The sequence below is a fragment of the Hypanus sabinus genome, chromosome 18, assembly GCF_030144855.1.
Source record: "Hypanus sabinus isolate sHypSab1 chromosome 18, sHypSab1.hap1, whole genome shotgun sequence".
In the NCBI taxonomy this organism is placed as follows: Eukaryota; Metazoa; Chordata; class Chondrichthyes; order Myliobatiformes; family Dasyatidae; genus Hypanus; species Hypanus sabinus.
Window position 1 is genome coordinate 68,171,890 of NC_082723.1, and position 26,481 is coordinate 68,198,370.

At 42.6% G+C, this 26,481-nt stretch overlaps 1 protein-coding gene across 13 annotated transcripts in view; it reads left to right on the plus strand.

Moving 5' to 3' along the window:
• ep400 (E1A binding protein p400) overlaps positions 1–26,481 on the plus strand; it is a 217,800-nt gene that overhangs the window by 188,814 nt on the left and 2,505 nt on the right. For 10 of the 13 annotated variants that reach the window (XM_059994601.1, XM_059994607.1, XM_059994603.1 and 7 more), the window contains 10 exons: positions 2,000–2,188; positions 4,775–4,823; positions 4,907–5,016; positions 6,777–6,984; positions 10,830–10,978; positions 12,361–12,468; positions 13,944–14,139; positions 17,495–17,670; positions 19,014–19,169; positions 24,713–24,790. In XM_059994601.1, the coding sequence (XP_059850584.1) occupies positions 2,000–2,188; positions 4,775–4,823; positions 4,907–5,016; positions 6,777–6,984; positions 10,830–10,978; positions 12,361–12,468; positions 13,944–14,139; positions 17,495–17,670; positions 19,014–19,169; positions 24,713–24,790 (1,419 nt within the window). The remainder of the gene's footprint in view (positions 1–1,999; positions 2,189–4,774; positions 4,824–4,906; positions 5,017–6,776; positions 6,985–10,829; positions 10,979–12,360; positions 12,469–13,943; positions 14,140–17,494; positions 17,671–19,013; positions 19,170–24,712; positions 24,791–26,481) is intronic. The other 3 variants (XM_059994605.1, XM_059994604.1, XM_059994609.1) reach the window with 3 other exon arrangements.

Consider the following 26,481-nt stretch of genomic DNA (forward strand, 5'->3'; position numbering starts at 1 on the left):
ACACAAATGTTAGCCAAAACTACTTTTTGGTTATAAAGTAAACCAGTAATTAATAGAGATCCACCATATGGATCTGAAATTATGTCATAACGAATGACATCGAAGGGTCTATAAAAATGGAAACACCTTTCACTTTGGGCGAAGAATTAGAGTGAAACTGTTGTTCTCTGCAAAACCTAAAAAAACGCTGATTATCCTCCTTCCTCACATGAGTCTCCTGCGCAAATGTAATCTGAGCATTTAATCTATGAAAAACCTTGAAAATCTTCCGTTTAATTAGATGATTCAAACCATTCATGTTCCATGAAACTAAGTTAATAATATTATCCATTTTCCTTAAATAAACCATATGGTATGTAAAGGGTTAACCAAGTTGCATAGGAAACTCATGAACCAGGAAGAGGAAAAATGTTTAAAGAGGAACTGGAAGTTACGACAATGCAGACATTTTTGTAATTTCAAGGCAGCCCAAATGAAGAATACTAGACTAACAAAAGACCCACCCCCTCCCCCAAAGCCAAGAAACCTGGCAAATAGGCAGCCAGGAACCTATCTAAGACCCGCCCAACCCCCATCTCTCTTGATGGCAAGTCTCCAAATTTTAAAAGAAGACTCCCCATTGCCAAAACATTATGAAAAGAATGCCAAACAGACTAAGTGAAAAAAACTTTGTAGACCATTTTAAGAAACAAGGTCTTAAAAATAAAACAGTACATTCTTCATAGTAATTAATCACCAAGTAAAAGTCTTAATAATTTTCTAAAACAAACAATTAAAATAAAAAAGTAAAATAATAAAGAAAAAGGAAGAAAACTTTAATATAAAACAGACATAAGCCAAAACAAAGTATCCAAATCAGCCCAAGGACACGTGTCTGATTCTGATTCTGATTGAAAGAAGAAGGGAGAGGAGTCCATAGTTTGTGGGAGCATTTCAGTGTTGAGTGAAGTTCAAGAGCCTGATGATTGAGAGGTAATAACTGTTCCTGAATCTGCTGGTGATGCAGGTTCTGAGGCTCCTGTACCTCCTTCCCAATGGCACGAGTGAGAAGAAATATTTTCTCTTGCATTTTCTACCTTTTTCTCCCCACAGCATTTATATTTGTATTTATTTCAAGTAAGGAAGGTTGAGAGTTTGCCAAAACAAAAGGAACAATGCTGGACAGAGTGAACATTTATTTACATTTCTATTCTTTTACCTTTGTGTTTGGTTCCAGTCAGGGAACTGAGTACACCATTCTTCCTTAACATTTCACTGCACTGCTGAGGAAGATTGGAGCTGTGAAGAATGAGGAGTGACCTCTTTGAAACTGATTGAACGTTGAAAGGCTCAACAAAGTAAATTTAGAGAGGATATTTCCTATGGTGGGGAGTCTTAAGACCAGAGGACACAGCTTCTGAATAGAGAAATGCACATTTAGAATGGAGGTGAGCAGGAATTTCTTTAGCCAGACAGTGGTGAATCTGTGGAATACATTGCCACAGGTATATTTAAGGCAGAAGTTGATGGATTCTTGATTAGTCAGGGCATGAAGGGATATGGGGAGAAGGTAAGAGATTGTGGCTGAGAGGGAAAATGGATCAGCCATAATGAAATGGCCGAGCAGACACAGTGGGCCAAATAGCCTAATTCTGCTGTTGTATCTCATGGTCTACTTATACTTTATCCAGATGAGAGATCAAGCAAAGGCCTTCAAGGTGCTATTTTGAAGAAGAGAGCCTTAATTAGTTGATTTCCCATGGCAGCACTACTGATATTTTCATGCCGGCTCTACAGTTACAGCAGGGCGGCACTGACATTATTATTAGTTGTTGTTTGCGGGAGCTTGCTGTATTCAATATTACAACAGTGATTACACTTCAAAGCACTTCATTATTTGCAAAGTGCTTTGGTACATCCTGGAAGGGATCTTAATGGTGCTCTAAATTTGCATTTGTTTTCTCTTTCACAGATTAATTACGTGTTTTACTTTTTTTCTTTCTTTCAACAAACTCCCAAGGCTTTAGCAGAGCAGCAGAGGGCTCAGCATCTGGCACAGCAGCAGCAGCAACAGCAGCAACAAGCTCAGCAAAATTCCCAGACGGCTGTTCAACAGCAACAGAGCTCTCAGACTCAGGCCGCAGTCGTTCAGCAGTCTCAAGCTGCCGTACAGACTGCTGCGTCCACCGTGGCCAACACTGCAGTGCTGGTAAGAAACATTTCTGGCTTCTGCTCCTCTTGGTGGCAGGGAAATACAATAGAGGCTGTTAGATAGGATAGGCATATGTATGTGTGGAAAACGTGTAGGCAGAGTGGATTAGTTAGTTGGGCATCTGGTTACTAATGTAGTTAGTTCAAGACAACATTGTGGACTGAAGGGCCTGTTACTGTATATTTATTTAGAGATACAACGCAAAACAGCCTTTCCAGCCCAATGAGCCTCAGCAACCCAAATATTTAGCCCTAACCTAAGCATTGGGTGCAAGGTAGTTGTTGTGGCGCCACTCAGCCAGATTTTCAGTCTTCCTCCTATATGCTAATTTGTCACCAGCTTTGATTCTGCCCATGACAGTGGTGTCATAATCAAACTGAAATATGGCATTGGAACTGTGCCTAGCCACACAATGGTAAGTGTAAAAGTGAGTAGAGCAGGGTCTAAGCACACAGCCTTGGGATGTTCCCATGCTGGTATAGATTGTGGAGGAGATATTTTGGCCAATCTGAACTGACGGACTGTAAGTGAGGATATCGAGGATCCAGTTGTACAGGAGGCCAAGGACTGGAAGCTTATTGATTGGTTTTGAGGGGATGATGGTGTTGAATGCTGAGGTGTAGTTGATAAAGAACATCCTGATGTATGCATCATTGTTGTCCAGATGTTCCAGGGTTGAGTGCAGAGCCAATGAAATCATATCTGCTGTGCCACTAGGCAAATTGGAGTGGATCTAAGTCGCTTCTCAGGCAGGAGTTCATATGTTTCACCACCAGGCTCTTAAAGTACTTCATCACAGAGGATGTAAGTGCGACTGGGCAATATTTATTGAGGCAGGCTACCATGTTGTTCTTAGGCACTAGTATGATTGAAGCAAGTGGATACCTCAGACTGCTGAAGCAAGAGGTTAAGGATATCAGTGAATACACCAGCCAGTTGATCAGCACAGGTCTTTAGTACTTAGCCAGATACTCCATCTGGGCCCGATGCTTTCTGTGGATTCACCCTCCTGAAGGATACTCTTATGTCGACCTCAGAGACTGAAGTCACAGGGTCCTAGGGGGCTGTGGGAGTTTGTGAAGATTCCTCCACATTTTGACTTCCACGTGATCAAAGTGAGCATAGGAGGCATTGAGCTCATCAGGGAGTGAAGCCCCGTTGTCACTTATGTCACTTGGCTTCACTTTTTTAAGAGGTAATAGCATTCAAAGCCTGCACAGCTGTCGAGTATCTTTTAGTGATTCAAGTTTGGTCTGGAATTGCCACTTCACACATGAGATGGCTTTCTGGAGATCGAATGCCACTGATCTGACTCTCGGCAGATTGCAGATCTCATGGTTCAACCAGAGCTTCTGATTGGGGAAGACTCTGAATGATTTTGTGGGAGCGCATTCATCCACAACGTATTTTATAAAGACCCTGACAACTGTGGTGTATTCATTCAGATCCTCTGACTCCTTCAACACGACCGCCTCTTTATTGTGGTGCCATGCTCTTCAGCCTCTGCATGTATGCTGGTCAGAGAGGGACAGCCAAGTGATTCAATTTCCCAAAATGCAGTCTAGCCATTCCTTATCATGTATAGTAGTGGTCTAGTGTAGGGATCCCTGGTGCTGCCGGTTATATGCTGATAATAATTGGGCAGAGATTTCTTCAAATAAACCTGATTAAAGACCCTGACTGTGATTGGAAATGCTTTGAGGTGGGCTGTTTCTTGTTTGATGGCAGCATTCAGTATCTTGTACCTAGATAACATCAGCTTTTGGTGGCATGTAAACTGTAGTGAGGATCATGGAAGGAACTCTCTTGGTAAGTAGAGTGGTTGGAACTTAATCATTAGGTGTTCCACGTCAGGGGAACAAGAATGTGAGAAGACCAAGACCATTCCACCACAGAATTTATTAAGAAACACAGACCCCACCCCAACCCTTTGCCTTCGTTGAATCAACAGTTCAGTCCATCCTGTGTATCAAGAAGCCCTCAGGTCTATCACTGAATCTGGCACTTTCAGAATGAGCCATGTTCCTGTGAATCACAGAAGGTTGCAATTCTTCATTTCCATCCCATACAGCAATCTTGCCCTTAGGTCCTCAGTCTTCTTCTCCAACAACTGCACGTTTGCTAACAAGTTGCTGGGTAGAGGAACTTCCATTGCTTGGTTTTTCAGCCTGCTTGGAGTCCTCCCAGCCATTGTGATCTACCTCCATCTGCTTAAAGGTGAGAGTTAAATCTGCCGAGTCCTTCAGAAAATCATGAAATCGCTAGTTCATTAAGATGGTTCAAAAGTATGTTGCTTAAAGGGAAAATACAGGCTATAGATGGCAGTGGAATAATTTAGAAGAGAATGTCTAGAAGCTTTGTTTGCAGCCTGTATCACATCACCGAAGTTCACTGGTGCATCTTGGTTCAAGAACTGAATGGTTGAAGGGAAGTAGCTATTCATGTGGGACTTCAGGTTTGTGTAACTCCTTCCTGATGTTACTGTCAACGGATGTGATGTTACCTAAGTAGAAAATTTTGTGGAGTTGTTCTTCTGAATTAAATGATATTTCACTAAAGGCGGTTTCCTGTTCAACTTTGAAGCAGGCTGGAACTATCAAAACAGCACCTGGTACGACAAACATTCAGACTGGTAAGTCATTGTTTCGTAGTGGGGTTCTGAGGGGAGCCTGGCACAGCTCCACTCTGATTGCTTCTTATGATTTTGTTTTACAGCCACTGTGGGAGGCAATGTCATTGTGAATACAGCAGCGGGAGTACAGCAGAGTACCTTCCAACCCATTAACAAGCGGCTTGCACAGCAGGTTATTCCTGGAACCCTCACAGTAAGTGCTTCAACTCATTTATCTTCTCCAAAATAGCCTACAGCTATTTTATATGAACAGTACACAAGACAAATTTTTTTTTCTCTGTACCTTTGTCCACATGATGATAATAAACTGATTTACCGGAGTTTAGCTTTTAAATATATTCCACCTCCTGAAAATGTAACACTTTTATCATGTCACATTTCTAATTTACAGTATTGTGCAAAAATGTTAGGCTTGTGTATACAGGATGCCTAGGACTTTTGCACAGTACTGTATTCGTCAATATGGAATGGAGAGCAGATTTGTAAATCTGGCAGGAGCATTGGGAATGATGAGGGTGGAGCACCGTGAGAGGGGGAGTGGGACAGGTGGCAGAGAAAGAGGGGCAGGGGGATGGCACAACCAGCCCTGAGACACCAGGCAAGATCATTTGATTCCAAACAGTTGGCTTATTGTTCATTCTCTGGTGCTTCCCACTCCCTCCCCTCTCCCTTCCCCTTTTTCCAACCATGATTCCCACTCTCAGTCTATAATAGAGACCCAGATCAGAATCAGTGCTCCAGTTTCCTCCCACAGTCCAAAGAAGTACCAGTCAGTAGGTTAATTGGTCATTTTAAATAGTCCTGTGATTATGTTAGCATTAAATTGGAGTTTGCAGGGTTGTGCCGCTTGAATGGCTGGAAGGGCCTATTTCCTGCTGTATGTAAATAAATCGCCCCTACTGGGGCAAAGGCTGCCAACAACAGGCCAGAATCGTCTGTCCTGAACCAATCTTTCAAATTATCCCCAGTCTCGCCGGGCTCGTATGCAAACTTGGCTTGATAGCTAACCTAGCTAATAGTCACATGACTCAGTGGTGAGAAGGTCACCTTTCACAAATGATATATGTCTAGGGTTGGTATGATTTGGGGCTCAACCAAGCAGGAACGTCAAAATGTGCTGATTAAAGAAACCTTGATTTGAGCGAATACTGTGTCAATTCTGCCCATACACAATTATCAGTTGCCAAGAAATAACAGGTCATTCACCACATAAGATTATAAAGAATTTTATAATATTTACCAATTTCAGGTTTATTGAACAATTAATAGTGAAAGGAAAAGAAAAGAACCCAGTACAGTTAAACCAGTCCAATATGCACATAACTGTAGGAGTTCATGCTGGAGTACTCAGGATGTATCTCTTAGTCACGCGTTGGATCCCAGGTCTGTTTGAAAACACCCACCACATTTTCAAACTCACCTCGAAGACAATTTTAAGCAAACTGGCTCTATTTCTCAGGAGTATTGTGCTTCCTCCTTGGAGACATTCATCTGCACAAAGCACTTCTAGCAAAGGGAACTCTCCTTCAAATGGCATTCTACAGCATCTTTCCTTCTGTCTAAGCCAGGTTGGGTGTGACTGTAACTCGAGGTCATGGGTTAAGGATGAAAGGTGGAAAAGTTTAAGGGGAACATGAGGGGAAACTTCTTCACTCAGAGGGTTGTGGGAGTGTGGAATGAGCTAGCCGGCATAAGTGGTGCATGCAACCTCGATTTCAGTGTTTGGATAGGTATGGAGGGCTATGGTCGATGGGAGTGTGTCATTCAGCGTGGACCAGGTGGGCCGAAGGGCCTGTTTCTGTGCTGTAATTTTTAATGACTCTCTGGCAGTCCATTATACAACCCTACTATATCTACGTTTCCTTACTGCGAATTAATATAAACATCTCGTGAAATGCTTCAGACAATTGTGCCAGCTTTCCTTTTCATCATCAGTGTTTCTGTCTTTTCCAGTCCGCAGGAGGTACAACCGCCCAAGTTGTACATGCTCAGCAAAGGACAGTAGCCACATCTGCGGCTACCACAGAGGTTGTAGCCATAGCAACCAACCAGGGTGTCCGAGCTGCAATGGCCCCGGTTACAGCCACAGCCGCAATGGTGTCCACCAACTTGACTCCGGTGCAGAGCCAGACCAGGTCACTCGTCACACAGGTTACCCCAGGTAGGGCGGTTTCTACGCCTTCACAATTTCGGGTGTGCTGTCCCCTGTGTCCAAGTAAAAAAGAAGTCCTGATTTAGGATTCCCAGTTGTATCTTTCTGGTAGTTCTCAAAATCACATTGCGTTCTCCACAGGTAGTATATTTGCACTGTAAAATAGATATTTGGTGAATCAGAATCAGATTTATTAACGCTAACATACAGTTCTAAGCAGAAGTATAGATATACTCCTGAATATCTAAATAGGGTGCCGAAGACTTTTGCACAGTACTGTATTTGTCAATGTGGAGCAGAGCGCAAGTTTGTAGATCTGACAGGAGCAAAGGATGTGAGAATGGTGAGGGTGGAGCACCTTGAGAGGGGTGTGGGACAGGTGGCAGAGAAGGTCATGCAAGGTCATTTAATTCCAAACAATTGGTTTATTGACCATTCCAGAATGTCTTTGCACTTCCCGCTCCCTCCTGTGTCCCTTCCATCATTAAGGACCCCCATCACCCAGGACATGCCCTCTTCGCATTGCTACCATCAGGGAGGAGGTACAGGAGCCTGAAGGCACACTTTCAACCTTTCAGGAATACCTTCTTCCCCTCTGCCATCAGATTTTTGAACACTACCTCACAATTTATTGTAATTGCTTAGTATAATTATCTTTTAAAAATTATGTACAGGTGTGCGCTGCTTAACGTCCATTCGGACAACATCTGATCGCATATACGTCTATAGTCCCGATCGGAGAACATGACATAGTGGATGTAACCAATCTCGTGTATCGCACGTCTCTTGAGTGTAGTCGCGTTATCTCTCTCTTTAATTTTCTTTCAAAAATATTACTGTAAAGTGCATCATGGCTTCCAAACACAGCAAAACCACTCCTAGTAATAGCAGCAGCAAGAGGCAAAGGAAAAGTATTGATTTGGAAATGAAACACAAGGTTATTAAAGAATATGAAGGTGGGAAACCAGTGAATGTTATTGCTCGGGATTTAGGCATGTCACACTTGACAATCATGATGATCCTGAAAAACAAAGAAAAAATTCTCAAAGCAGTTAAAGGATCGGCTTCACTGAAAACTATAAGGCTCACGAAAAGGCGAGAGGGACCTATACTGGATATGGAGAAATTGCTAATGACATGGATTGAGGACCAAACACATAGTGAGCTCAGCTGAGAAGATCATCGGGGTCTGTCTTCCTGCCATCACGGACATTTACACTACACGCTGCATCCGCAAAGGAAACAGCATTATGAGGGACCCCATGCACTCTTCACACAATCTCTTCTCCCTCCTGCTGTCTGGGAAAAGGCTCCAAAGCATTCGGGCTGTCACGACCAGACTATATAATAGTTTCTTCCCCCAAGCTATCAATACCCGAAGCCTGGACTGACACCTTGCCCTACTGTCCTGTTTATTATTTATTGTAATGCCTGCACTGTTTTTGTGCACTTTATGCAGTCCAGTGTAGGTCTGTAGTCTAGTGTAGTTTTCTCTGTGTTTTCTTTTATTACGTAGTTCAGTCTAGTTTTTTGTACTGTGTCATGTAACACCAGGGTCCTGAAAAACGTCTCATTTTCACTATGCACTGTATCAGCAGTTATGGTCGAAATGACAATAAAAGTTGACGACTTGAAAAGAGAATTCCTCTCAGCACGTTGACGATCACTGCTAAGGCATGTAGCTTGTTCGAAATGCTTCAAGATAAAGCAGGACCAGACTACGATATCAAGTTTCGTGCTAGCTCTGGGTGGTTCAAGCACTTCAAGCAACTAAGAAAGTGTTTACATAAAAGTTCAAGAAGTGAAAAAAATTAAAAAGTTTAAAATGAAATAAAAAAAAATTATAGTGTATGTATTATAGTGAACAGTATACAGTTTTAGTGTAAGTTCTTGGCTATTTAGTCAATGCAGGTACACTACAGTACTCCATATAGGTTTGCTAAGTATAAAATATGGTGTTCACACAACGCCCAAATCACATAATGTCCGATTTCACAGAACGTATTGTGGATGTTAAGTGACGTATGAGGCCTCCATTGGCCAGGGTCGACCATGGGTAGATAGATAGGTACTTTATTGATCCCAAAGGAAATTAAGGTGTCACAGTAGCGTTACAAATGCACAGATACACAAATATTAGAAGAGAAGTAAGAAAGAATAAAAATATGTTACCTCAAACAGTCTAACAGGAGGGGGGTCATCACTTCCCTGGCTATAGGTTGACTCATTACAGAGACTACTGGCCGAGGGTAAGAATGACCTCATATAGTGCTCTTTGAAGCAACACAGTTGGCTTAGTCTTTTACTAAAAGTGCTCCTCTGTTCAACCAAAGTGGCGTGCAGAGAGAATTGCCAGGATTTTCTGTAGGGTCCTTTGTTCAACCACAGCCTCCAGTGTGTCCAGTTTGACTCCTATAATAGAGCCATCCCCAGCACACCCAACGCATAGAAGATTGTACTGGCGATAGCAGACTGAATGTAAAGAGGAGGCCTGCATACTTCAAAGGACCTCAATCTCCTCAGGAGGTAGAGGTGACTCTGGCCCGTTTTCTATGCAGCCTTTGTGTTAGTGCTCCACTTGTCTTTCATCCAGGTGCACCCCCAGGTACTTGTAGGTCCTCACCACAGCCACATCCTCACCATCAATAGTAACAGGGAGCAGCGGGGGCTCAGTCTTCCTAAAGCACATCACCATCTCCTTTGCTTAGTGATGTTGAGCTGCAGATGATTCAGCTTGCACCATTTGACAAAGTCCTCCACCAGGGCCCTGTATTCATCCTCCCATCCTCCCTTTATACACAACTATTGCTGAGTCATCAGAAAATCTCTGCAGATGACATGACTCTGTGTTGTATCTAAAGTCTGAGGTATACAGGGTAAACAGGAAGGGAGCCAATACAGTACGCTGTGGGACCCCAGTGCTGATATAGCCATGTTTGACACAGATCTGAAGCCACACAAACTGTAGTCTGGCAGTCAGATTGTCCATTATCCAGGATACAATGGAAGTGCCAGCCTGCACTGAACGGAGCTTCCCCCCAGCAAGGAGGGTTGTATGGTATTCAAGGCATTTGAGAAATCAAAAAACTTGATCCTCACAGTGCTGCCCTGCTTACCCAAATGGGAGTAGGCTCTGTTCAGTAGGTAAATGACAGTGTGCTCCTGATAGGAACACTGCAGGGGATGTAGCATCCTAGCTGTCTTGTTATGCAAGCCAAGGTAGTGCAATTGATGAACCCAAAAGAACTGCAGAGACCAATACATTTTGGTAGCAGCAGTGTCGCAGAAGTTGCTAGTCAGCATTGAACTCAACATAGGACTGCCTTGGGGACACCAGCTCTGGATTTTTGCTTGGTGGTTTGAGGTCTGAGTTTGCCTTGTCATCAAAGAGCTGCCAACTATGGCTGATGAGCTCCATCTGCCCTAAGTGACTGGTTTTAAGGCACCGGTAACCCACATTTGCCCCTTCTCCTGTCATTAGAAATGGTTCTGCTGAGTTTAATAGCTAAGCCACACGTGAAGGCCAGGAGCTGGACTTGGTTGTCAGAGGCTTATTGAGATGCACACCATTGGGTCCAATTAATAGGTAATGGGAGCTTATTGCCTTTGCCTCTCCTGACAGGCAACATTAAGGATCCATATTGCAATGTAATGCTGCTGAAAAACAAGAAATTCCATGACACATAGTACACCAGTAAACTTGATTCTGGTCTTTCTTTAAAGGTTAATTTAAGGACCTTAAAGCCAACAGTTTAGCTTTGTGTGTTACCTCTGGCTACTTTAATAAAACTCTCAGACACCTGAGATCGTCATCAGCTCAACTTGATGACTTATTCATCCATTTTCATCTTCAGCTACAGGCATCCAGCTGACCACAGGAAAACCCATTCCTCAAGCACAGATTCAGCTCTTCAGACAGCCACAGACTGCTCCCGTACAAGTCCAGCAAATCCAGCCCCAGTCTCAACCCTCAGCACAGCTGAAGGGAGTCCAAAAAATGCCGGTAAGATTAAAGCCACAACTATATATGAGACACACACACACAATGTTGGAGATACTCAGCAGGTCAGGCAGATCCATGGAAATGAATAAACAGTCGGTATTTTGGGCTGAGACCCTTCATCAGCACTCTATGAAGGACATCGGCCTCTTGGCCTGAAATGTCGACTGTTTATTCATTTCCGTAGATGCTGTCTGATCTGCTGAGTTCCTCCAGTATTTTGTGTGTGTTGCACTGAATTTCCAGCTTCGGCAAAATCTCTTGTGTGTTCTATATTTGAGAAAGTGTCTTATACAGCACCTGTGTGAGAGAGGCGTATTGGTTGTCATTACAGATGAATATGTGAGTGGTATTTAGACATCAGTGGGTAACATTCCTGCCTCGGTATCTGAAGGTTAAGGTCACTTGTTCAGTCTTCAGAGTAAGAAAAAAGCCCAGGATGTTACTCCTTGGACTGAAAAGACACTACTCTAGCAAGGAGTTTTGTCTTTCAGGTTCACCATGAATCAAGCTCCATCTGCCTTCTAATAAGGTCGCCCAATAAATAAACATGGACTTCTTCTCCATTCAACTTTCAAGCAATGTTTATCCCTCAAGTCAATTTCCTTAAAGAACTCATTTGCAAAAACCCTATTGATAATGAGATTGAAATAAAAGTGGAAAAACACCCCACAAGTTAGGTACCATCAGTGAAGAGAGGAGTAGTCAGTATTTCATTAAAACTAATGAAACAGCAATGATCTTGTGTGTTCTCTCCCTCTCTCGTTTCTCCTCTCCCATCTCTCACTCTCTCCCCTCCTTCTCCTCCTCTCCTGCTCTCCCTGCTGTCCCTCCTTCCCTCCTCTCCCCACTCTTCCTCCTTTCCTTCTCATTTCTCTGCTCTCCCTCCTTCCCTCCTCTTCACACTCTGCCCCTTGCCCCCCTTCTCTTCTGCTCTCTGCCCCTCTCTCCCTCCCCTTCTCTGTGTGCGTCTCTTTCGCACTCTACAAGCATTGTTGACAGTATTTTCTATTCTGATTTTGGTACTTTGCTCAGTGTTTGACATTGTTTACAAATTGTCTGCTCCATCTCAGATAGTGTATTGGAGACTGTACTTTGGAAAAGTACTTGTGTAGTTGTAGCTTATTTTGGGACATCTGAGTGTAGTTAGTTCTGCTTGAAAGTTCTATGTCTGGATCCTAGGTGATGTACATTTATTTCTGTATACGTTTTTAATTTCCACTTGCAAATAATGGTGACATTCGCAACTATCCCCAATAATGATCGATATTAAGTCAGAAATGCCCAGTTGAGCTATGTTTCCTCTGTTGTGTCGAGGATGTGGATTTCTTACTATTCTTTAGGAAACTCTTGGATGTATCTGACTTGTATATTTCTTTTGTTAGGATCATGTCTTAAAACTCAAACAGAAACAACAGCAGCAGTTGGCACAGGTGACGCAGAGGAGCGCTGTCCTCACCAGTCCTGTAACCAATCTTCCAGTCGCCCGCATTGTAAGTTATACCCACATTAAAAGTTTCCACTGAATGTAGTTCACCATTTGAACAGACTGTGGAAGGGCTTGTGACCTGGAAGCATCTACTAACTCATTTTTATCAGCAGCAAATGTCATGAAATTTTTTGATGTCACTGCAGCTGTACAATGCAATGCATGATAATAGAGCAAAAAACTGTAAATTGCACTATATATATAAAATAGTTAAACTAAATAAGCAGTGACAAAACAGAGAATTAAAAAAAAATAGTGAGGTTGTTGTGTTCATGGGTTTGTTGTCCATTCAAAAATTGGATGACAGATGGGAAGAAGCTGTTCCTGAATTGTTAATTGTGTGTCTTCAGGCTCTTGTACCTCCTCCCTGATGGTAGTAATGTGAGCAAGGCATATTCTGGTTGGTAGAGGTCCTTAATGATGGATGCCACCTTTTTGAGGCATCATTCCTTGAAGATGTCTTGGATACTATAGAGAGTAGTGCACATAACAGAGATGCCTAGGTTTACAACTCCGCAGCTCACTTCAATCCTGTGCAGTAGCCCACCCATACCGGACAGTGATGCAGCAGTCAGAATGCTCTCCACAGTACATCTGTAGACATTTGCAAGTGTCTTTGATGTCTAACAAAATTTCTTCAAATTCTTAATAAAAAATAGCTGCTGTAGGGCTTTTTCATAGCTATATTAATATACTGTTGGGACAAGGTTAGATCCTCAGAAGTTGACACCAGGAATTTGAAATTTAAATATATTTGTAATGAGATATAGTTAGTGTCCACTGCATTCACTGATGTTGCTGCTTTAGGAATCTCAAATTACTGACTACGTTCAGAGGACTGCATGTGGACAGTAAATGAACAACAAACCACTGAACAGAGAGAGCAGCGAGACAGTGAATTTGACCTTCTGATCAGAATCAGGCTTATTATCACTAATTTATGTCAGGATATTTGTTATTTTATTTAATATATATCTATGCACAGAACTCTAGTAATTCTATGTATTGCACTGTACTGCTGCTAAAAAAAATTCATGTCAGGCATGAGTAAAGATAAACCTAATTCTGATATGGGTTTCTGTTGAGGACTGAGAATGGGAAGGGGGCAGGGAGCGGGAAAAGGGGAAGGGAGAGTGGAGGGTGCAGGAAACACCAATTTATTCAGTAAGTTGATTTTGTAATAAGGGCTACAGTAGTGCTAGAAAGCTTGAGAACCTTGTAGAATTTTCTGCATTTCTTCATAAATATGACCTAAAATGTGATCAGACTGGTAGAGCAGACTCAATGGGCTGAATGACCTAATTCTACTTCTATATCTTATGGTCTTGTGCATTGCAGTACACTGCTGCTGCAAGACAACAGATTTCTCAACATATGGCAGTGATTTTAAACCTGATTCTAATATTGATTTAGTGTTGCTGGGCATTGTGTGACTTCCTTTGTGAAATTTAAAAAAAAATCTTTCTTTGCTTTCCCCAGGCCAGAGTTTCCACGTCACAGCTTCAAGCACAAGGGCAAATTCAGGCACAGCCAACACCAACTGCGCAAGTCACCCTGACAAAGCCACCGGTTGTGTCTGTCCCCACAGCGGTAGTGTCCTCGGGTGTGACAACCCTTCCTGTTACTGTGGCTGGAATTAGCATGGCTATTGGGCAGCCCCAAAAAGGATCAGCAGGTAATTAATAACCAGTTTCTTGGCAAATGTAAGTCATTTCAACTAGCTGCATCTGAAGTAACATTCACTTGTTCAAATTCAAGTCATAGAAAAGTACAGCACGGAACCAGGCTCTTCAGTCCGTCTAGTCCATGCCGAAACCTTTTAAAATGCTATTCCCATTGACTTCCACCTGGACCATAGCTCTCCATACCCCTACCATCAATGTACATATCCATACTTCTCTTAAACATTGAAATTGGGCTCATATGTACCACTCACACTGGCAGCTTGTTCCACACTCTCACCACCCTCTAAGTGAAGAAGTTTCCCCTCATGTTCCCCTTAAACTTTTCAGTCTTAACGCATGACCTCTAGTTGTAGTTCCACTCAACCTCATTAGAAAAAGCCTGCTTGCATTTACTCTTATCTATACCCCTCATAATTTTAAATACCTTTATCAAATCTTTCAATCTTCTACATTCCAAGGAATAAACTCTCAATCTATTCAGTCTTTCCTTATAACTCAGATCCTTTAGTCCCAATGACATCCTTGTAGATTTCTCTGTACACTTTCAACTTTATTTATATCTTTCCTGTAGTTAGGTGACCAAAACTGCACACACTACTCCAGATTAAGCCTCACCAATGTCTCATACAACTTCAACATAACATCCCATTTCCTGTATTCAGTACAAATTGATTGAGAAATTTAATACACTGATCGATAGTGAGAGGTGATGCAGCTAATATTTCCATGGCCTTAGTGTTCCAGTAACCTCAATTCAGCACTTTGTGCATGTTGGGTCAGGATTTCCAGCATCTGACACATACTATGATCTGCTCTACATTGTGCATGGTGTGATACTGCAAATGGAGTGATCTGCCTAAATGGCCTTCTAGCTGAAGTTTTTCACTATCTTGATATATTATTGTGGCAGTTCTGTCAGTAAAACTTGGTGCATAATGGTGTATTGGTTAGTGCAACACTTTTACAGCTCAGGGCATTAGAGTTCAGAGTTCGTGACTGGAGTCCTCTGTAAGAAGTCTTTGTACCTGAGGAACGCATGGGTTTTCTCCAAGCGCTCTGGTGTCCTCCCTCAGTCCAAAGACATAGTGGTAGGTTAATTGGTCTTTGTAAATGGTCAGGTGATTAGATTAGGGTTAAATCGGAATTGTCGGGCAGTGCAGCTCAAAGGACAGGAGGGATCTATTCCACTCTGTATCTCAAAATAAATAAACAAGAAAATAGAACAGTATAGCACAGTACTTCGGTCCATAATGTTCTGACCCTCTAACCTACTGGAAGATCAGTCTAACCCTTCCCTCCCACAAAAGAACAGTAAGTGTCAGCTCTTGTCTGGAAATCTTTGAATCCCTGTGAATGAGGAGGTTCTAAGTGACCTGGTGAATGGAACCAGACCTTTATCTCACACTCTGGGTCATCCATTCACCTAGGATGACCTCTCTTTATCCTACCTCCAAACTGGGTAGTGCTCAGAAGAATGGAGGGATTATCTTGCAGGCTGTCTCCAACACATCTTCGGGTGTGTTAGTTGCTAATAACACAAATTTCACTGTAGGTTTTGATGTACATGTGATAAATAAATCTGAATCTGATTATCAATGTCCAATTATCATTGTGGATAATATATAGTATGTCAACAATAATATCAAAAAAACTATGAAACCCACCCAGCTCTCCACACAATTCAGGGGGAGTTAGAGACTAAATTGGCATTAAAGTAGCATATCAGTTAGCATGACGCTATTGCAGCTGGGCATCGGAATTAAATCCCAGCATGCTCTGTAAGGAGTCTCTAGGTCCTTCCCGTCGAACATGTGGGTTTTCTCTGGGTGCTCTGGTTTTCTCCTACAGTCTGAAGATGTATTGGTTAGTAGGTTAATTGGTCATTTTTAGTTGTCCTGTGATTAGGCTAGGGTTAAATAGGATTTGTTAGAAGTTCCTGGGTGATGCAGCTTGAAGGGTAAAAGGGCCTAATCCTCACTGTTATCTCTAGATAGATACACTACTGAGTAGAAGTCTTGGGCACGTATATACAGCTAGGGTGCCTTAGAATTTTGTACACTACTATAGTAAGTTTATGTATTGCACTATGCTGCTGCTGCAAAGAAAACAGATTTCATGACATATGTAAGTGATGATAAAACTGATTTGGATATGGGTCTCTATTGTGGATTGAGAGTGGGAAGGGGGCAGGGAGAGGGGATCATGGTTAGGGAAAGTGGGGAGGGAGCGGGAAGCACCAAAGAGACATTCTGTAATGATCAATAAAGTAATAGTTTAGAATCAGATGATCTACCTGGTGTCTCATGGGTAGGTGTGTCTGCACCCACACCACCCACCCCCCCCCCCGCCACCAGCACTCCTCTGCCACCTATTCTGCACCCCTCCCGTGGCACTCCACGTTGACAAATATAGTACCTTGCAAAAGGCTTAGGCACCCTAGCTATATCTGTGTGTCTAAGACTTTTGCCCAGTACTGTAAATAAATAAACTTCTGTTAATGGCAGTAGAAATGGTTACCAAAATTTAGGATTATTATCAGAATAATAGAACACACTGTTCTAATGACATAGAATGTGGAGGTGGAATCGGAGTCTGTTGTTCCTTTCAAAATACCAAGTTGGGATAGATTATTGCTCTGAACAGGGGCAAATGGAGAGATTTCAATTGGCTATTTGCTCTCCTAGCAAATCTGTAAATTTGTAAATGTTCAAGATTGTTTATTGTTATTATTCAGTACACGAGTGTAAAAGAGAACAAAATGATTTTTGTCCGAATCTGATTTTTTAAAAAACACTGTAAGTAACATGACTGAAGTCTTGCAAACATGAGAAAATCTGAAGATGCTGGAAATCCAAAGCAACACACACTAGATGCTGGAGGAACTCAGCAGGCCAGGCAGCATTTATGGACTGTGTTGATGAAAGGTCTTGGCCTAAGACGTCAACTGTTTATGCTTTTCCCAAGATGCTGCCTGGTCCACTGAGTTCCTCCACCGTTTTGTGGATAATTGAAGTGGATGTTTCTACAGATCGGAAAATCTAGAGTAACACATAAAATCCTGGAGTTTTGATTAAGGGTCTCAGCTCAAAACATTGACTGTTTATTCATTTCCATAGACGCTGCCTGGTCTGCTGAGTTTCTCCAGTATTTTGTGTGTATTATTGTGAAGAGACTTGTTTTGTAGAGAGCTGAGTATATTGTAAAGCATTCCCAGTGTGTTCTTGCCGTTAGCGCTCAGGGTGTGGGAGGTATAGACAATGGTGATATACACAACAGTAAACTCCTTGAGCAGGCAATGTGCCACTGTTAAACTGCATAATGTTTGCTTTCTCACTTTTGCTTCAGCAGGAGGACAGACGGTGGTGAAGGCTGCCATACCATCACACTTCTCGCAGATGCAGGTGCAGCAGCTTCTGAAGTTCAAGCAGCAGCAGCAGCAGCAGCAGCAGAAAGCAGGCCAGTCGCAGGTAACGCAGGGACAAGCTGCCATCCAGGCTGCCACTATCACAGCACAGCAGAAGGTAGGATCCACTTAACCAGCTTGTGAAACTGTTGAGGGGAATGGTGGGGGGGGGTGTGCGTAGGGGTGGCTAGAGCTCATTTGGTGTTCACCTCTCTCTGAATGTCCTCTAACCAATCATGGAGGCACAGTGAAGTTCACGTCACACTAAAACAAATCCAGAAGGATGGCAGGTCACGTGAGTGGAGAATGGAATTACCTTTTTTGTCCCACCTTAGGGAAATCCAGATACACCATATCTACCTTCTTTACTGTACCCTCAAATCTTTTTGACATACTTCACCCCACTGCCACTTTCCTCCAAACACCTTCAACTATGTCGTTCAAATGTTGGCCATTTCTGTCCTGGGAGAAACAAGTTTCTGGCTGTCCACTTTTACTATCTTGTACATCTCTATCAAGTCACCAAACTCAGCAGGTTAGACAAGCATGGTCAAGAGAGAGAAAGACCATAAGACAAAGAAGCAGAATTAGGCAATTTGGTATCGAGTCTGCTCCACCATTCCATCATGGCTGATTTATTATCCCACTCAACCCCATTCTCCTGCCTTCTCCCGTAACCTTTGGTGCCTTGACTAATCAATAATCTATCAACCTCCACTTTAAATATACCCAATGACTTGACCTCCACAGCCATCTATGGCAATGAATTCCACAGATTCACCATTTTCTGGTGAAAGAAATTCCTCCTCATCTCTGTTCTAAACGGACACCCCTCTATTCTGATACTGTGCCCACTGGTCCTACACTCTTCTCCACATCCACTCTATCTAGCCTTTTGATATTCGATAGGTTTCAGTGAGATCTCTCCCCCCCCCCCCCCCCCATTCTTCTGAACTTCAACAAATACAGGCCCAAAGCCATCAAACAATCTTCATACATTAACCCTCTCATTCCTAGAATCATCCTCGACCCTTTCCAATGCCAGCACATCTTTTCTTAGGTAAGGGGCCCAAAATTGCTCATGATACTCTAAGTATGCTCTGACCTCCGAAAGGAAGTAGACAGTTCTGGCCAAAGACCATTACATACCTTCCCTCCCCACAACCTCTCCCTTCTCATTTCCTCTTTCTTCCCTTGCTTGTTTTCTCTTTCTCTGTCAATGAGGCTGCTATTGTTTTCTTTGTTATTGGTGTTTGGGGGAGGGAGTGTGAGGAGAAGGGGCGGGGGCTCTAGATGCAGTTTCCTATTCCATACTTTTGGTGAACCTTTGATCGTCAAGGCGTGTTGTGTTTAGTATCGGCCTTTAAACCGTGCTTGACCCCACTCTGAGGAAGGATGTACAGGGGTGATCTGGGGTAACACCCGTTTTGATATTGCCTCTGACTTGTACCCCGGTTTTAGATAACACAACAGGTTACAGTGCAATCGCAACAACAGCAACAGCAACAAAAGGTTACTTACACCACCAGCCAGCTTCAGTCAGGAATGAAGCCGCAGTTCCTGGGCGCTCAGGCCCAGAAGCAGACAGGACCACAGCAGATGCAGGCACAGATTCAGGTAACTGGTTACAGTTCAAAGTACATTTATTGTCAATGTATAACCTGGTATACATTATACAACTTTGAGATTCATCTCCTAACAGGCAGCCACGTAACAAAGAAACCCAAAAGTGGCCATAAAAAGACCGTCAAAACAACCAATATGCAGAGAAAAGATTAAGAGAAAAACAAATCACGCAAACAATAAGCGCGACCAAACAGTGATTTGAACTGAAGTTCACAGAGAGAGTCTGTCTACAAATCCTTAGTTCAGCACAGAGCTGAGTAAACGTTGTGTAGCAGCAAACTGAGCCGGCCCATCCCTCGCCTCGGCCCCCTACACCCTGACCTTTTCAATCTAGCCCGGTGCCTACATCGTTGTCCAAACATCGGGTTCAGTTGTTTTGATACGCTGTGGGGCCTGGTCTCCACTGCCATGATTCAGCCTATACCTGACCTTTCGATTCAGCCCAGTGCTTAAATTGTCGTCCAAACGTTGGGTTCAGTCACTTTGGTGCGCTGTTTGGACAATGATAAATTGGTAATTGGTTATGATAGTCATATGTACCAGGATACAATGAAAAGCCATGTCTTGCACATTGTTCATAAGATCAAATCATCGAGCCAAAATGAAGTAAAATAAGAACAATTGACTGTAAAACCTTCCAAGAAAGTACAGTGCAGATAAGCGATAAAGTGCATGATCGTATCAAGGTAGATAGTAGGGCCCAGAGTCCATCTTAACATGGGATGTCAGAGTTCAGTTCCAGCTTCCTCTGGAAGAAGTTTGTATATCCATCCTGTGAGCATGTGGGTTTCCTCAGGTGCTCTGGTTTCCTCCCACAGTCCGTAGGCGTACCGGTTAGTAGGTTAATTGGTCCTGTGATTAGGTTCAGGTTAAATAATTGTGTTGCTGAGTGCTGTGGCTGGTTGTTTGGAAGGGCCTATTGCACGCTGTAATTCTAACTAACTAACTAGATGGATATTTAAATAAATCGCATGCCAAGGTCTTAATGAGGTAGATTATGAGGCCAAGAATTTATTTATTGTACTTGGATCCATTCAAGAGTCTGATAACAGTGGGTTAGAAGCTGTCCTTGAGCCTGGTGGTGTTAATGGATGGATAATTCAGGGAGCTGGTTCCCACCAGAGCAGTCTGAGAATTTATATAACCTGCAATTGCATCAGAATCTTACTACCGGTAGAAGTGCCACTGAGACCAAGGAGCTGTTGCAAAAAGCCTTTGTCTTTTCAGAAAGGGAATCCCTCTTTTTCCATGGGGATTTTAGTTCCTCTTACACCCTCAAGCTTTTCGAATTCAATACTCATCCCTCCTGTAGACAGTCAAGGCAAAACACTGGTGACTACATCATGTTAATCTTTAAGATTATACTTCTGTCCCTTATTACTTTTAAAGTTCAAAGTAAACTTATCTAAGTACAGTCGGCCCTCCTTATCTGCGGATTCCGCATGTGCAGACTCAACCAACTGCGGATCAGGAAAACCTGGGAGTTCTCTCTCCAGCACTCATTGTTTGAGCATGTACAGACTACTTTTTCTTCTCATTATTCCCTAAACAATACAGTATAACAGCTATTTACATAGCATTTACATTGCATTAGGTATTATAAGTAATCTAGAGATGATTTAGAAGTACAGGCAGTCCCCAGGTTATGAATGAGGACCGTTCCTGAGTCCGTCTTTAAGTCGGATTTGAAGTTGGAACAGGTACATCTGGTATTATTTAGCATCAGTTAGTCAAACATTTGTCTTTGTATATAGTATATATTTTACCTTTCTATGCAAATAAAACATTTAAGAAACGTATGTATTTCAATAATTAAGCCACTGCATTGCTTAGTAATAATTGTTGCTTTCATCGGGGCAGGGCCTTTCACATGCTCCATTAAAATTGTTCTGATCGTTGACTGACTGTAGCCTAACGCTTTTCCAATGACTGATAGCGTTTCATCTCTTTCCGATCGCTTTATTACTTGCACTTTATTTTTAATCATGATCATGATTATTTTCGTGAACAGAAACCCTGCAGATTCAGAGCTGCGCCAGGTCCTAAAGTCCATCGGACTGAGACAGGTTAAATAAGGGACTTGAGCAACCGCGTTTTTTGGTATCCTCAGGGGGTCCCAGAATCATTTGTCCGCAGATAAGGAGGGCCGACTGTTTCTCTATGCCACCAAATACAATCTGAAATTCATTTTCTTGAGGGCATACTCAATAAATCCATAATAGAATCAACGAAAGACTGCACCAACTTGTATGCGAAAGACAACAAACTATGCAAATACAAAAAGGAAGAATAATATAAATAAATGAATAAGCAACAAATATTGATAAAATGAGATGATGAGTTCTTGAAAGTGAGTCCACGGTTGTGGGAACAGTTCAATGATGGGGCGTGAAGTTATCCCTTTTGCTTCAAGAGCCTGATGGTTGAGGGGTAATAACTGTTCCTGAACCTGGTGGTGTGGGACCTGAGGCTCCTGTACCTCCTTCCTGATGATAGCAGGGAGAAGAGTGTATGGCCGGGATGGTGGGGGTCTCTGATGATGGTTGCTGCTTTCCTACAACAGCATGTCATGTAGATGTGCTTAATGGTAGAAAGAGATTTACCCAAGAAGGGAGTTTGTCATTAAAATTTGAAGCAAGTAATTGGCAAGTCAGGGAAGCTTCAGATGACATTGAGTCGATATAGCTCAGACTGAGTTTATTGTGCAGCCATTTGTCTGACCTTGCTTCATTAAAGTTGTTTATTATTTTCATATGTACCAGTGTACAGTGAAGAACCTGCCTTCACCCCAACAGATCAATCGATTACATCTGATTGTTGGGCTGAGTGAGTGAGGTCTCTGCCGATCAGGGTCAACCATAGATGTTGCCCATGTAGCAAGCCCCCCCCCCCCCCCCCCCCACCCTCCATGCATCTGATGAACCCAAAGGAACAGCAGAAACCAATGCAGTTGGGCACCAGCAACATTGCAGGAATTGCCAGTGTTTAAACTCAACGTCAGACTGCCTTAGGGACTCCAGGTCTGGATTTTTTCCCTCAGGGTTTACTCCCAAAGCCTTCTCCATGAGTGGGTATAGCTGCAAGGCAGCAGAGGTTTGAGATCAGAGGTTTCCTTGTCCTAGATGAGCTGCCCAGCCCCATCTGCCTAAAGCAACTGGTTTGAGGTGACAGTAATCCATCCATGTCTCTCCAGTCACACATGAAGGCCAGGAGCTGGACTTGGTTATCAGAGGCTATTTGAGGTGGACGCCATTGGGAGCTCTTTAATAGGTAATGGGAGCTTATCCCCACTACAACCTCATGGAACCATTATTGAGGTAGTACACAGTAAAACAATAATAGAATGCAGAGTAAGGTGTTACAGTTTCCTTCAAGCATCAGGTTCGATTCCCAAGATGTAAGGGTTGTAAGTTCTGAGCACCGGAAACGTGTTGACACTTGCAGGCTGCCCCCAGCACATCTTTGATGATTTAACTTGAGATAAACGATGCATTTCACTGTTCCGAGATACATGTGACAAATAAGTAGTCTTTTCTCTAAGGGTCCATTTTACTGGGAAGCCATTCAGTGTTCATATGACAGCCAGACAGAAGTTATCTTTGAGCCTGGTGGTACATGTTTTTCAGGCTTTTGTATCTTCTGCCGATGGGAGGGGAGAGAACAGAGAAAGTTAACAGCCCACTTCCATATGAATGGTGGTTGAACGTCATATCTGACAATGACTGGAAGCCTGTACGGGCGAGATTTTAAAATGGAAAAGCTGTGGCACTGGGATACTTCCACTCTCCTAATCTCAGAAATCCGGGTCCAGTGGTGCAAACATATTGGGCTCTTTCTTGGTCGCAGTGGATGACCGTGATTTCCTCTGTGTCTTGTCGTGCCCTTTGCTCAACCGATACATGGCAGAGCCACTTTCCTGGCTGTTGGATCTCACTGCAGATCTCATCCACCCAGTCCGCTGGAGCCCAGGGGATGGGGCCTGCCAGCTACCCTCACCTGTTTTAGCCTGCCTGTCACGACAATACACCAGGGTGGGCCGCTGTTGCACACAAACCGCTACTTGGAGCCACAGGTGAGAGCTGAGTGTCTGGTGGGGACCTAAGTAAGTAGTGGACATGACAAACCCCATCACCAAAGGTCCTACCCCTCCCTGCTTGGTCACTACATACACCTCATACTCTCAGACTATAAACATATAAATTAAGCACCTTTACGATGCCAAATATGTAAGCATGAACAATGAACTGAGGCTGGAAAGCTGCATTAAAATCCTGCTATCTTTTTGGACAAATAATGAACATTATCTTAATTGAATGCTTCACCTTTTGAGTTGAAGCTGAATGAATATACTTCGTTAGATCTGTAGGTAATAATTATTAGGAGCTTCTCCAGGCTCCAGTCAGTCAGTCTCAGGAGGTTAAAAGGACAGCTCTTTTATCTTTCATAAGTTTGCACATCTCTTTGCAATTTTACTTACACAGAACCTATAAAGTGATACAGTTGCTCATTGTTTTAACAGCCTGTTTATATGATGTTTGTTGAAAGTTCAAAGTAATTTTATTATAAAAATACAAATATGTCACAACATACAACCCTAAGATTCATTTTCCTGTGGGCATACTCAGCAAATCTATAGAATAGTAACTATAGCAGGATTAATGAAAAATTAACCAGAGTGCAGAAGACAACAAACTGTGCAGATATAAATAAGTAGCAATAAATAATGAGAACACGAGATAAAGAGTCCTTAGTGAGATCATTGGTTGTGGGAACATCTCAATGGATGGGCAAGTGAGTGTAGTTATCCACTTCTGTTGCCTGATGGTTGTGAGGTAGTAAATGTTCTTGAACCTTGTGGTGCAACCTGAGGCTTTTGTACCTTCTACCCGATGGCAGCAGCCTGAGAGAGCTTGGCCTGGGTGGTGGAGGTCTTTGATGATGGATGCTGCTTTCTCATGACAGCGTTTCATGTAAATGTACTCAGTGGTTGGGAAGGCTTTACCAGTGATATACTGGGTCGAATCCACTGCGTTTTTCAGGATTTTCCGTTCAAAGGCATTGATGTTTCCATACCAAGCTGTGATGCAGCCAGTCAATATACTCTCCATCACACATTTAAAGTTTTAAATGTGGTGCTGAATCTCTGCAGACTCCTAAGGAAGTAGAGACACTGCCGTGCTTTCTTCACAATTGCACTTGTGGGCTGGGTTCAGGACAGGTCTGCTGAAATAGTAACACACAGAAATTTAAAGTTGCTGACCCTCTCCTGAGGCCTACAGTGTTTACGATTGTCTTAGTTGCTGCCGATCCACGGAGTTGATGTGGAGTCTCACTCTGCTTCCTGGGAATTGGGTGGACTCTTTGCTCTGTTTCTGCATTTTTCTGCCCACTGCTACTTCTTCTTTCTCGCTGTCTGAAACACAGATGTGATTGGTCAGCATTTCTTTTGTTTTACAATATATTCTCCTCCATGACCTCTGAAACAGAAGCAAAATAATTCTTTGAAGTTATAATACCCTGCTATTATTCAATAGGTTACAAAACTTCCACAAATGGTTCAACAGCAAGCAAGTGTGGGGAGTATCCAGCAGATGGTATCAACGGCTCACCAGGTATCTACACCTTTTCCTATCTCTACAATCTCTGCACAGTGGCAGGACTCCGAGTTCCACCATGAAAGAGGAAGTGTTGCACTGTTTCCTCCATCGAGTTTTTTTCCTCTCCTACCTATACTTTTTTTCTCTTGCCAGTTTATCTTCTGCATGCCTTGTTGTGTGTTGGCTATTCTTCCCAGGTGTACATCTCCCATGTTGAGATGAGTTGAGGAAGGGACTCGAGAGCTTGTTTCTAGAGCATGGAGTCATTTAAAACAGGAGGAAGCCAGTTTCACCACTGTGCTCTGCCTGCCCTTTGAAATAAGTCCACTTAGTCTCCCTGCTTGCTAATGTTACTCTTTATATATTTATCAACTGCCATTTGAAAGTTCTACTTGAATGTATTTCACTGTCCTTCCTGATCACAACTCGTTGCCTCCCCTTCTCAATCCTATGTCTCTTCTCTGGTTACAGCACTTTCTAATAATAGTTATTTATTAAAACTTATAAAAAGACACATTTCAATCCTTGTGCTCTAACAAGAACATCTCCAGCTTTTCCAGTATGTGCAAGTAACTTCAGTTCTCCATCTTTGCTTTCTGATAATCTTTGATATCGCACAGAAGGATACCCACTGTCCCCTGGCTGAACTCTACAAAGCTTTTGACTGAGCTGGTAAAGTGGGGTCTACCGAATCATATCCCTCGATCTAGATTATGTATGTGGGCAAAAATACAGCATATAGGTGGGCTGCAAATGAAGACTGTTTAATGCTAGTCCATGTGCTTCACCTAAGCGCCTTAGCATTGCTCTTGATAATCGCGCCACAATTTTCTCCTCTTGCCTCTCAACTAATCCGTCTGGAAAAAAGCTGCACATTCTCAACCCTCTAATCAAACAAATGGTGTCCTTTTGTATTTATTAAAGTCTATTCAATCATTATGATCCCAAGTTGTGTCTTCTTCTTGAAGTGGAAATATTGTCTCTATCTCTATCCTGTTGGAAGACTTTGACAACTTTGAAAAATTTCTTTGAGTCACCTCTTGTGCTTCTCTTTTCCCGAGGAACAAGTCCAGTCTGTTCTGTCCTCTGATTGTCATTTCCTCTACATTCTGATAGATCCTCTAACTCCTTTGGAGTGGGAATAAAGGGATCCTTTTTGGATTGTCTACCCGTGACTCATGGTTTTCCATGGGGGTCTGAGTTGAGACTGCTTCTTTTTACTTTGTATGTCAATGATTTGGATGAAGAAAGTGATGGTTTTGTGGCCAAGTTTGTGGACAGCACAAAGATAGGTGGAGGGGCAAGTAGTGTTGAGGAAGCAGAGAGGCTGCAGAAGATTGGGAGAATGGGCAAAAAGGTGGCAGATGGAATATAGTGTCAGGAAGTGTATGGTCATGCTTTTTGGTAGAAAAAATAAAAGCATAGTCTATTTTCTGAACAAGGAGAAAATTTAAAAATCTAAGGTGCAAAAAGATTTGGGAGTACTCCTACAGGAATCACTAAAAGTTAATTTGCTGTTAGAATCTGTAGTGAGGAGTGCAAATGCAATGTTAGCTGTCATTTCATGAGGACTAGAATATAAAAGCAAAGATAAAATACTGAGGTTGTATAAGGCAGTGGTGAGACCTCACTTGGATTATTGTAAGCAGTTTTAGGCGACCTAGTAAAGGATGTGCTGACATTGGAGAGGGTTCAGAGGAAGTTCA